Below are 13,225 nucleotides of genomic sequence, written 5' to 3' on the forward strand. Positions count from 1 at the left end.
AGTGGCCGGCCGACCAAAATTACCCCAAGAGCGCAGCGACGACTCATCCAAGAGGTCACAAAAAACCCCACTACAACATTCAAAGAACTGCAGGCTTCACTTGCCTCAGTTAAGGTCAGTGTACATGACTCCACCATAAGAAAGAGACTGGGCAAAAATGGCCTGCGTGGCAGAGTTCCAAGAGAAAAACCACTGCTGAGCAAAAAGAACATAAAGGCTCGTCTCAGTTTTGCCAGAAAACATTTTGATGATCCCCAAGACTTTTGGGAAAATACTCTGTGGATTGACGAGACAAAAGTTGAACTTTTTGGAAGGTGTGTGTCCCATTACATCTGGCGTAAAAGTAACACAGCATTTCAGAAAAGGAACATCATACCAACAGTAAAATATGGTGGTGGTAGTGTGATGGTCTGGGGCTGTTTTGCTGCTTCAGGACCTGGAAGACTTGCTGTGGTAAATGGAATCATGAATTCTGCTGTCTACCAAAAAATCCTGAAGGAGAATGTCCGGCCATCTGTTCGTGACCTCAAGCTGAAGCGCGCTTGGATTCTGCAGCAGGACAATGATCCAAAACACACCAGCAAGTCCACCTCTGAATGGCTTAAGAAAAACAAAATGAAGACTTTGGAGTGGCCTAGTCAAAGTCCTGACCTGAATCTGATTTGAGATGTTGTGGCATGACCTTAAAAAAGCGGTTGAGGCTCGAAAACCCTCCAATGTGGCTGAATTACAACAATTCTGCAAAGATGAGTGGGCCAAAATTCCTCCGCAGCGCTGTAAAAGACTCATTGCCAGTTATCGCAAACGCTTGATTGCAGTTGTTGCTGCTAAGGGTGGCCCAACCAGTTATTAGGTTTAGGGGGCAATCACTTTTTCACACAGGGCCATGTAGGTTTGGATTTTTTTTTCCCTTAATAATAAAAACCTTCATTTAAAAACTGCATTTTGTGTTCACTTGTGTTATCTTTGTCTAATATCTCAATTTGTTTGATGATCTGAAACATTTCAGTGTGACAAACATGCAAAAAAAAAAGAAATCAGGAAGGGGGCAAACACTTTTTCACACCACTGTATATTCAGAATAAGTTAGGAAGTCATTAGAGCCATTGGTATAATCTTTTTCATTTTAGCAGGGGTATGGAGGCCGGAGAAGGAACACAAAGAGAAATGAAGAGAAATAAAAAGTAGTAATTCCACTTTCATAAAGATTGTCATAAGATTTTTTTAAAAGATGTGTAAAGATGTAATTCCAGTTACACTTAGAACTATGCAGATACAATCAAGGCACTGTATTTCAATATAATAACGTGCCCACTACTATATTGCTTTAAAGCCTGAATAACTCTATCAATTTGTAATGATGTATTCTAGTCATTTTATTACTGTGTTTTTATTGAATTTTGTTCAACAACAACACTGATACTTAAAATATATAACAATACCTCAAAATATACCCTATATACCTCAAAAGCAATAAATTTGTAGTGAACTACAACAGCAGCAAAAAAAAATTGCACATGCGTCAATGTTCAGTTTGACGACATCACTATGGAAACGGGTTTTCAGTTTGTTTACCTTGACAACCGTCTCCGGTTAAGGCTGAATTTAAAAGCACTGTAGCTGTTACGTTTCCTATACGTTAACTGAAGTAACAAAATATATCTTACACATTCTTTGTATATTTTGTTTCGTTTATTAAAGATAGTATGGATTCTAATACTTTATATTACTCTCTAGACCTCGTGTCTGGCAGCGGCTTAGTACTGAGTATTGAGCAGAAGGCAGCTTTGCAGACGTCTTTGGTAATATTGAAAGGAAACTATAGATTTGAACGTGTTCTGTTCTGGGGCAAAATACTGGGGATTAAAAATGATTATTTTATAGCTCAAGGAGTTACACAAGACAGAATGCGGGGAAAGAAGACGTTGTACAGGTAAGCTCTTGCAACCATGTAATTTAAAGTACGAAAAACATTGTACCTAAATTTGCAGATATGTTAACACATGGATACTCTCTACTCTGCTTTTGTGTGCAAGTTGATGTGTTTGCACTTTAGGGAGATTTAAGAATTTCAAATACACACAGTGAATATTTCATTTCAGTATATGTCATTTTGGTGCAGGGTTAATGTTCTAGGAAGGTCTTGCAAGAACGTAAATCAGACTAAAGCAAAAAAAATTTTGGAAAATACGCAGTTAATATCCCGTCTTCCAGACCGCCGTCGCTCATACAAAATAGATTTGCACAAATAGTAGTGATATTTATTTATTATAACGAACACCAGAAACTGAAATATCAAAATAAGAAGCGATCATGCGCATCTACTTCTATGTCTCTGCGTTCCCATAACCACGAAGCCCCCTTGCTCTCCCACTCCCCCGCCAAGACAGAGACAATTTAAAATAGCCAGACAAACCTTAAATACAGTACGTTAATGGGAGGTGGGAGAAAACCTGAGCACCCAGTGAAAAGCCATTACGGAGAGACCATGCAAACGTCATACAGACGGGAATCACAAGCTGGAACAGAAAGATCCATAAATTTTGAAGCAGCAGTGCTAAGCTCCATGCTGTTGTGCAGTCTATACAGTATTTATGTAGCGCATCAACAAACTATCTGATCTACATATAAATAAAAGTGTGTAAAACTTCCTAAAAGACTTTTTAAAAAGCTTATATATTTTGAATATTTGCTGTTTATCTTCATGCTTGTTTATCTTAATAGCTGATATAGGAAGGTGACTTGATGAAGGACGGCACATATAAACCAAATCTCATCCTTGCTAGTTTGAAATAAACTTTTTAAACATCTGGAATAGTTTTGTAATAAACTGGATACTAATCTTCAGCTGGACAGAAACACAAGATGGAAAAACTGAATCCTAATCTGTATTGAGCTGTTAAATAAAATGAAGAATCTAGATGTTTACAATAATAACCAGAATGAGGGGTGGATGCAATTAGAATTATAAACAAATAATTTAGAATATTACAGGGCTTTTGGACATGCAGTGGATTTAATCTTAACTTTAGCTAAACTGTTTTTCCAAACTGAATTGGGTGATTATAAGTATCTGTTTGAAAACAGTGTAAATTGGATGAGTGTATTAATGATTGATAAGTGTAAATAATCAGTGATATTTAACAGTAACAATTTAACAGTGTAAATAATAGTGGTATCAGTGATATGAATGAATGAATATTTAAACACTGTAAATTCATTAGGAATTATTGTGTACTTTTGAGAACATTGTTAAGTGTGGCGGGTGCTGTTGGCAGCAGAATCTGTGTTGTCTAATATATATAAGGTTCATGCCTTTGGCTGTGAATAAATGTTAAAGGGATGATAGTTATATTGGGGTTGTTTTTTGTCAATGAAGAGCACAGATTGTACAGTACACTCAGGGAAGTGATTGCCTATTAGTTCCAGGATAGAGGGCAGTTTAATAGACTGAGGAAAGAGCTCTTGCACTTGCAAAATACATGTCTGTACTGCATACATCTACATAATAACAATTTCACCTGGCAGTTTGAATTGCATGGACTGGCACCTGCTCCCTCCCGCCACTGACACAATGATTACAGAGATATCTGTCGTGAAGGGCCGATTTATGGGAGACCCTTCCTATGAGTATGAGCACATTGAGACAAAGAAGCTGGGGGAAGGAGATGAGGCTGTGGAAGAGGAAATTACAGTGAGTAAAAAAAAAAAAACAAGCTAGATTGGAGCTACTCAGATATTATGAAGCACACATTACTCTTCCACTATGAGATCTCCTTGTTGTGGATCATTTTCTAAATAGTGTACTGTAACTACTGCAATCCAGATAACTGAATTGATATGTTGTACAATTCCATATTAAAAAAATGTGGAGAAAAAAACAATCATGCATTCATACAGTACTTACCCTTTCTTGGTGACTGTATTTCCCAGAAATGCTGTTCACTTATTTGATGCATTTAATAAATATCATAAACTCTGTTTGTTTGGAAAATAATATACAAAAACCAAACAACGACAAACAAAAATATTGGTAAAGGTTGACAAGGTTGGGCATACCCTGAGTACATCTGTTACAGAGCATTTGGAGAAATAAGTTTGCCACTGATTTCATAAGGCTTTATTTAAAAAAATATATTGTTGATGGTATTATGTAAAAAAAGCCAAAATGGTCTTTGTTTCCTGAATTATGGGGTTTTTACGCATCTCTCAAATGACATATTTGTTTTATTGATTAATAACAGGACAGGATAATAATGATCATTTTCTTGGAGTTACTTAATCACACCTAGTAAACTACTGTAATAAAAAAAACATATACTTTTTTTGGCCTAATGTTTTATTGCAGGTAAAAGTCAAAGAGGAAAAGCGGCTTGCAGCCACAATATACATCATAGATAAGGAAGTGTCAGTAGTACCAAGGGGAGCATTTATCAAGACTCCACATGGCCATGTCACAAGCAACAGGAGTTTTGAAGGTACTTTGAGATATATTGCATCCTTATCTAAAAGTACACAATCATAAAACCATTAGTAATGTAAAACAAATAAGGTTTAGCCAACACAAGTTTCAACATCTGACTATATTTGTGGTTCACTGCCGATGAACGCATTTCTGAAAGGAGCTTTTTTAAAAACTCACAGTCACTATTCCTTAAAATAGCTTATCATATTGTTGAAATCTATTCAAATCTTACTGTTAACAGTTTTTACAAATTTAAGAGAACTAGTTATAATAATGTTATGTTACCATTGAAAAATATATATATAGCATTTATAAAGTTATGCATTTACTTTTGAGAAAAGGGTAAATCAATGACTTATTATGGATCCAGTGTAGATATTTGGGATCACTGTACTTTAGTAGTGCATTCTCTTATTTAATTTGGTAATGGATCTTGTAGATATAGACATTTATATTTAATTCCTCCTTATTCCCTTTGATACTGATCTTTGAAATGGGTCCCCAGCTAAAAGCAGAAACTTTATAAAACTTTGAAGTGTCACCTGTTTTTTGTATACTTCATCTTATACAGCAATAAATGTACAATTCTTGTATTATTTTTATATTCAAATTATATGTCAGTATTCCAATGAAATAGAATCAGAAGAGGTTGATGAACCTCTCAGTGTAACAGCAAAAGATTTTCCAGAGATGTATTACTGTATATGTAATTGTGTTTTTGATTTCCTAAACTATTTATCTATATATATATATTGGGGTGGCCAGATGAAAATTTGTCAGGTTTTTCTTCTCTGTCTGTGTGTTTGCTTCACATTCAATTTTATTTTAGTGATGGGGGAAAAAAAGAATGGTCAGTAAAATTGGATCAGTGATTAAAGAATAGTAAACAAAACAGTTATTTTCCTTCAGGGCTGTCTGTAACAGAAGCTGGAAAGATAAGCAACTATTTTCACTTTTCTGAACCGGTCAACCTTAAGAAGAAGTCTCTTCTGGAGAAAGCTGATCTAGACCCATCAATTGATTTTCTGGATTCAATTGAAGAAGATATACCAAAAGGTAAGAGATAACAGGTAGTGCCCTGGTATTTTGGTCATTTAGAGTGCCCATTAGTTTGTATTAATTAAACTGCTAATTAAATAGCTTAGTTATTAGAAGCATGTATTCTTAATACAAATATATGTATGCAATGGAATGGTATTACTTTAAAGATTTGGTGATAATTTTAACAGACAAGGCTCAGCTGTCTGTGATTGTTTGCCTTGAATTTGTTTACGTCCAGTAATATGAACTTGTACAATTCTAAACGTTTTTGAACCTCAGTGTGCTGATTTAATAATGTATTGCACATAAGAGAATATTTTATTGAGAAGTTACTGATTAAAAATATATATTGTCACATTTTGGAATTACAGTGAGTCAGAAACCATGTTTTAAATGTCTATTACCAAACAAAAATGACAGCTCTCCTGGCAGTAATTGAAGACAAAATTCACTCTAGAACAAAAAATAATCCAGTTACTGTTACAGTAACAGTATACAGTATAATAAAGTGGTTCTCAGTGAAATGGGTCATAATTCATATTCATTTCAACATATTGTAACATGCGTGATTGAGGTTGACACTGTGATGTATAAAGACGTTTTGTGATACTGTCGATTGCAAATCTCCTCCAGTCAGCACTGAACCTGTGGTATTAGGCTTTGTTGTTTTGTGACATGTTAAAAGATAAATGGTGTAAAAGTAGGTGGGTCGGAGGGGTCTGTCTACATTTCCTAATTCTCCCTTGTGTGTGGTCTCAAGATTCACAGCCCTGAGCCCAGACGTGAGATTCATAATTGGAGATTGTAAATCTGGTGGTCATAAAAAATAACTGTTGATTCTATATTTAAAAAAGATAAAGAAGATCTATGTTTTAATAGAAGAACCCTTTCGATGTAGACTTAAGACTTAGACGTAGAACCTTAATACTAGGCAAATCATTGGTGAAGCTCTTGAAACAATGTTTTGGCTATTCTTGCAAATCAGTCTGGTGTTGATATTCCAGCAGGATGGTGCTAAAATCACAATGGCATAACTTAAAGAAAACATGGCTGAGATCTTGTCATTGCTAGATTAGACAACTGCAACCAGACAACCTTTGCCAGCTAGCAGCAGCCACACAGGCTGCACTATGTATATTATACAGTACATAGTTTATTAAGTATGATTAAGTTCATACATCATGAATTTGTACGGGTTTATAATGCATTTTTATCTGTATTTTGCTAACATATCTTGTGATTTTGTTTAATACATTTTCTTAAATGATTTGATTAAATCCATTAGGCATGTGTGATCAGTATATGTGGTGAGTATATGTGGTTGTATACGAGACTTAAACCAAGTGTATCAATCGGGGTACCCTTAAATAAAAGTTATGTATATTTTAGTTTAAAGATGTTCTTTACATTTTTTATTGATTTTCTTGCATCGATTAATACACAAAAAAGAAAATTCATAAAAATAAAAATTCATAAAATAAAAAAAAACAAAAGACCTAGGAAAAAAGGAAAAGAAAATATATTTTTAATATTTTGATTTTACATCTGATGGGTGAAAGAAGGTCCTTCTCTGATCTTCTGATCCTAGTTCAAGATCTTCGTCCAAGTTACACAGTCATATTTTGGACCCCTTACCTTTTACCGCACTTTAGTAGTAATGTTCAGTAATTCTTTCCCACACACCAATTGTAAAGTTTTATATGGATGGCTACATGCATCTGCCCTATAAGGAAAAGCCTGTTTCCACCGCTCTTTTGATTTCAAGTCTGTGTCTAATAACTAGCAGCTTTTATTGATGCTTTGACTTATCTTCCTTATGTACAGTGTATATATAAAGTTGGTTTTGCAACAGAAAAAAATCAACAATGAAAAGAATATCAACTTGGAAAACCTATGTTCATCTTAACATACTGTATAAACACACTGTCATGTCTATGCCAAACTGACCCATTCAGAAGAATTAAAAAATAAAGATGCTCCGGAGTGCTTCAGATATTCAAAAGTCATGGTGTTTAAAATTTTAAAAACAAATGGGAAGCTCAAGCAAGGTTTGTGCATTCTGAGTATTCTGGAATACCATGTTTACACATTCCTTACAGAGTATTTTGATTAGGATTATAACTACAGTACTTTCAAAAATTTTCTTTTCCCCTTTTCAATGTTGTCTAATTGCTCAAACTGAACACTGTTATAGGAGAAATAAGTTAAATGTCAATTAAAACTAAAAAGAGAAATCAAAAACTAAAATAGGTTTAAGTATTCCTCCTTTATGTTGAACTTAAATTAACTAAAGTAATAGGTTTATCCCATGCTGAATGGAATGACACCCGAAGAAGGCTCCACAGCCAAAATGGGGTGTTTTCTTCTCTTTTCAGCATTGAATAAACCTATTACTTGTTCCTTTACAGCCTACACATGATGACGCAACTACCCACCTGAACTAAATTAGCTCAGATGTACAAAAATACTTTTAAATGTGGAAGGTCACTTCCAATATGAGCAAGTTCTATGGTGAAAAACAGTCATATCTTGTATGCTGGCATATAAGGTGTTTGGTTAAATTTAATGACAAGAAGCAGACCAGGGCATGGCTTCAAAGCAATTTCAAAAGATTTATGGGCTCATAAAGAGCTGTAATAAAACACTGTTTGTGTACATTTTGCCATGTTTTTATGGAGCTTCAATTACATTTTAGCATTTTTATCATAGGCATAATGACAGGACTTTCTTTTACTGGCACTAAATATAATTTGTAAACAAATATTTATTAGGTTCTTAAATTACCCCTAACAAATGAATGAAAAGCCAATTTTGACCTTACAGAAATAATATTTTCTGTCATATACAATATAGAAATTAGATAAGGAATATTGATAAGGTTCTGCTCATTAACACCAATGGTGATTTTTGTTAAAAATGTTTTTAAATACATTTAAATTCTTATACAGTACTTATCTTTAGCTTTAAAAGGTTGAGTTACATTTGTTATTTAGTACACTTTTTAGCTTTTGTTTTCTGAAACCATTCAGCTGCAAGCAAATCATTTATTTTTGTGAACTGGTTGGGGATGTCTGTAGACTTTTCTTTCATTTTTGTAGCAGCTGCTAGACACCTGTGGCACATTAAAACTGCCACCAGTGAAATTTCATTAAAAAGCAGATTTTCTGGCCAGGTTTCTCCTGTAAGGAAAAATAAATGGGCTCAATTAACTCATTAGGTAGTCTAACTAGAGTGGTAGTCATGTATCAAACTTTGAATTGAGTTAATAATTGCTTATTGCTTGCTTTTAATTAGCCTACATTCTACTTTTGGCTGTATAATTCCTATACAAACTTGAATTCCTTCTAATGCTCATAGTGGTAATTTTTTGGTAACTATGTTTTTGAAGGCTATGAAAGCCAACAAAAATAGTCAGTATTAGTAGACCACAAGACCACATACAGTACTTATGTATATTTAGACATTTTCTACATATTCTTTACATTTCTCCTTTGATTTGGCACAGGAATGTATACATGTGAAAGATAATGTATTCTTTGTGCATTGTAAAAGTTATGTATAGGAATGAATGATTGATTGATTGACACTTATTTGGGCCTCTGAAGCACAAATTAGTGGATGTGAACACCAAAAATACTTTTGAAAATAGTAAGACATAATATTATGAACTTTAGCATTTTAGGTTCATATTGAAGAGGTTTCATTACTGGCATTGAAATGTATCAAGCATAACAATGGATCTTAAGATGTTGAATGTTGCTGAGGTTAAACAGACTATGTACCATGGAGAGAAAAGTATCAAAAATAAAATATGATTATCAGATAAGAATGACCTGAGTTCACAGCTGTTGGATCTCTTATTAGACACCTCACATACCATTGATGCTGTTTGCAGTTTTGCCTTCCAGCATGGACTTGTGTCCAGACACAAAATTACAGAATATAAAACTGTACCCACCTTAACTACAAAATGTACATATAGCAGATTCTGTAACATGCAACATGCCTACTGGCTAGGAAGTTTAAATTTTCTGTCTATAATATTCAAGCTATCCAAAAAACAAGCTTTGCAGATGTCATGTAAGAGGACTGCACGTTGATTTGTTCATAACACTATAATGTTCAACATGACCTATTTTCCTGTGAATGCAGACTAAACAAATGCAATATTCTGACTTACAAAGTTTGATTTTTCAGATCCTAAATTCATTCTAAAATTAGGTAACTAGTCCAAAATGTTTGTTTTATTTGTCCATGCCCTCTATAGAACTCTAGGAATGTTTTCCCTTTAGTGCACTACTTGGCATTCTGATGAATAACTATTAGGGTAAAATTCAGCTTGACACTTCTATCCAAAGTGTTGTGCATTTGCACCTATTTATACAGCTGGGTATTGAGCTCACTCAGATTGCAATAGTATCTTGTTCAAGGGTACAACAGCAGTATCTGATTTGAGAGGTGAAGCTACGGGCATCTACAGTAGTTAAGGGACCAGAGACCTAACCACTATTCCATATTGATGCCTTAATGGCTTGTGGAAATTTAGACAATTTAATTTCAGACAATTTTAAAGTTTATTCAGATCTTCAAAAATCTTCGATTCTGGACCGGGGGTGTAATTTGAGTACATTTTATGTGTTCTCCCTGTGTTGGTGTGAGTTTTCTCCAGGTGCTCTGGTTTCCTCCCATGTACTTGTAGGTTAAATGACTCCTGGGAAAATTGGTTCTGGTGTCTGTGTCTGTCTGCCTTACAATGGACTGGTGGCCTCTCCACAGTGTCTTGCGACCTTTGCTTCCCAGCATAGTCTCTAGCTCCCCCGCTGCCCTGAATTGGAAGAAGCAGTTAGAAAATAGATGGATAAAAAACTCTGTATTGGTGCATACTTCATAAATATTTGACTTTGCCCCTTTAAAAAAAAGTGTGTGTATCTGCTTAGAATACTTTGAAGGATATCATTTAGCAGATAATATGTCTTAAAAAAGCAGCACATGAGTATTATAAACAACCTGTATTTTAATATATCTATGTATATATACATTTCTATTTTATTTATTCTCCTATGCTTCTCCATGAAGTGGATAAATGAAGAATGTGAAAGATTGTTAGATTAGAGGATTTAAAACTGAGAATATCTCTGTATAGAAGAGCTTTTCAAAGACTGCTTGCATTCTCCTCCTCCATTTTTAGATGTACTTTTGCTCTGGCTGTTTTGGCTTGGCTGCATATTCAAGTCCATAAACGCTTGAAGTTGTTTTTAATTTTTCATTAAGAAAAGAGATTTCGACATCAAGCTTAATTTTGAAAGATCCCAGCATTCCCAATTCCTTAACATAGTTTGATAATTTAATAATGTTGTAGTGATAATTCTATTAATTTTAACACTCAGTGCCCAATTGTCTATTGGCAAGCTTTGAGTTTGATCTGCATTATATAATCATTATTTCAATTTAAAATAATATCAAGGGTCAAATATACTTTAACATTCTACAAAATGCCAACTATCTTTTATTAGAAAGTGTGTGCCCTCAGTCTCTCCTAGAATTTTGTCTGCATTCTAGATTGGTATAACAATAGTATTGTGTAGTTTCATCACTTCTGAATAGAACTTCTGTTATGGCTGTGAATAATTTTTTTCTCTGGATTACATAATGTAAACCTTCTGTGGCAGTTTTATGATTTTGTATTACTCACGGCATGTTTACAATTTCGTTTACCTACTTGGACCTTTTCTGCCCTTGCCTGAACCTCTTGGAGTATCGGATATTCTCTCTAATGGTCCCCCGGTCCTTATTCTTTAGAGATAAGGAAGAGTAATTGCTCACCAAATCTTGTGGGACTCCACTTCTGGAATTGTGCAATAGACTCCCCTTAGTAGTACTGCCAAAGAACAGTAATGAAGGAAGCTTTGAATGAGCATACATTATCATGAACTGCCTCTCATTGGGTACCCTGGGAACCATCTCTAATGCTTTCAAATAGTTTGTATCTGCTTTATCTTCTACATGTGTTCAATTCTGCTAGAATTCTTATTTAAAGAATTCTACAGCGCACATGCTGTGTATCTGTTGTACTGGTGGGAATGTATAGATATGGTTTTAACTTTTTCCTTATTGTAGACTAAATTTTATAATATGCCAACGTTAAGTAAAATGGAACCTTAACTTCCTATGGAAATGATTCCTTATTTGCATGATGTTGGATGCGAACATTTTCATGCAGATCCTGCGCACAGGGACTCTTCCATGTCTTTCACAGCTCAGTTATTGTTTCTTAGAACTGTTTATTACATTTCAATTTATTACACTTTATCTATGAGCAGTGGCTCTGTGGCTAAGGACCTGTGCCTGTGGCTGGAAGGTTGCCGCTTCAAACCCTTAACCCCAACTGCTCCAGGTGCCCTGTACAATGGCTGACCCTGTGCTCTGACCCCAAGCTTCTCTCCCTGTCTGTGTGTCTGTGTCTCAAAGAGCAAGCTGGGGTATGCAAAAAGATGAATTCCCAATGCAAGAAATTGTATATGGCCAATAAAGTGATCTCTTATTTTTTCAGTCTTTTTTTTGTAAAAAAAATAATTTACCATATTTTTCCCTTGTAAAATCTTTTAATCATTGAATGTTTTATTGTGGTTTCAGGATCATGGAGCCTGCAGTTTGAAAAAGGTCACAGTGTGGTTGTCCTGCGGAATTTACTCTGGCTTGGTCTCACATTTTATCATGTTCCAATGACTCCACAACATGGATACATCTACATGGGGACAGGCCTGAAAAACATGGACTTACCTTTCATGTTATAGGATAAAAGCAATTTGCAACCAAAAGACATTTAGTTTTAGGTGTAAGATCAGTTATCTTTTTCTATCCTATTGGATGTGGAAACTTGATTATTTAAATAAACATTTTGATATTATTAATATGTTTTCTGGTTTGATATCCTATACCTACACTATATCAGTTTTCTGAATGTTTAAACAATCTGAATTAGAATGTGTCAAGATCCAGGTTTAATGGACTTTATACTAGAATACCAATGTGATGACTGGAGCTTTTCATGTACTGTATGTGTAGGCTGGAACTGACTTGAAGAAATTCAAAATCCTAAAAAAAGAATTAAAGAGGCAATGTAAAGAACTACTTCCAGCCCAGGAAGGAAACCACGTCCAGAAGTCAAAAATGTTGTTTTCATAAAAAACTGGAGTTATTTTTACAGTAATTTAAATACACTCTAACCATCCTTTAGAAACTGATTTACTAGGAACTTTAAATCTTGAATCAATAAACTTAACAACCAAACAAATCTGAGCTCTGCCTCTCCTTAATTTTTAGTCCTTCCCATAATCCTAAAGTTGTTAGGAGTTGACAATCACAGAATAGTTTTATTTTGAAACTTAAACTACAATCAGAATAGAAATTTTGCTGCATCCATTACTGGAATTATCCATTTTCAATTTTAAATGCACCTTAGTGTCATAATCATTCAGCTTCAAATTGAACCTTTTTTCATACTGATGGTGAATGTCATCCATTAACTGCAATGCTGTGCAGAATCTCCAGGTGTCCATAAAGGAATTGAGACTATTATAAACTGCTTTTGGGTAAAGTAACTTTTTTAAAGGTAATCCTTTACAATTTTAAGTTAGTTGTATAAGGGATCACTTCTTAAAAATATGTTACAAGAAATTGCAGTGACATTTTATTTGAATGTTGTTGGATAATGGCTTC

The 13,225-nt window shown here is 34.4% G+C and overlaps 1 protein-coding gene across 1 annotated transcript; it reads left to right on the top strand.

The window, feature by feature from the left end:
- Positions 1-1,572: 1,572 nt before the first annotated feature.
- On the top strand, positions 1,573-12,800 carry rsph9 (radial spoke head component 9). The gene is made up of 5 exons (XM_088906125.1): positions 1,573-1,933; positions 3,529-3,694; positions 4,349-4,478; positions 5,375-5,521; positions 12,140-12,800. Exons 1-5 carry the CDS (start codon positions 1,707-1,709, stop codon positions 12,298-12,300), a joined length of 831 nt encoding a protein of 276 aa, XP_088762251.1. The 5' UTR covers positions 1,573-1,706; the 3' UTR covers positions 12,301-12,800.
- The last annotated feature ends 425 nt before the right edge of the window (positions 12,801-13,225 follow it).

Source organism: Atractosteus spatula, chromosome 2, assembly GCF_055471065.1.
Source record: "Atractosteus spatula isolate fAtrSpa1 chromosome 2, fAtrSpa1.hap1, whole genome shotgun sequence".
NCBI classification, from domain to species: domain Eukaryota; kingdom Metazoa; phylum Chordata; class Actinopteri; order Semionotiformes; family Lepisosteidae; genus Atractosteus; species Atractosteus spatula.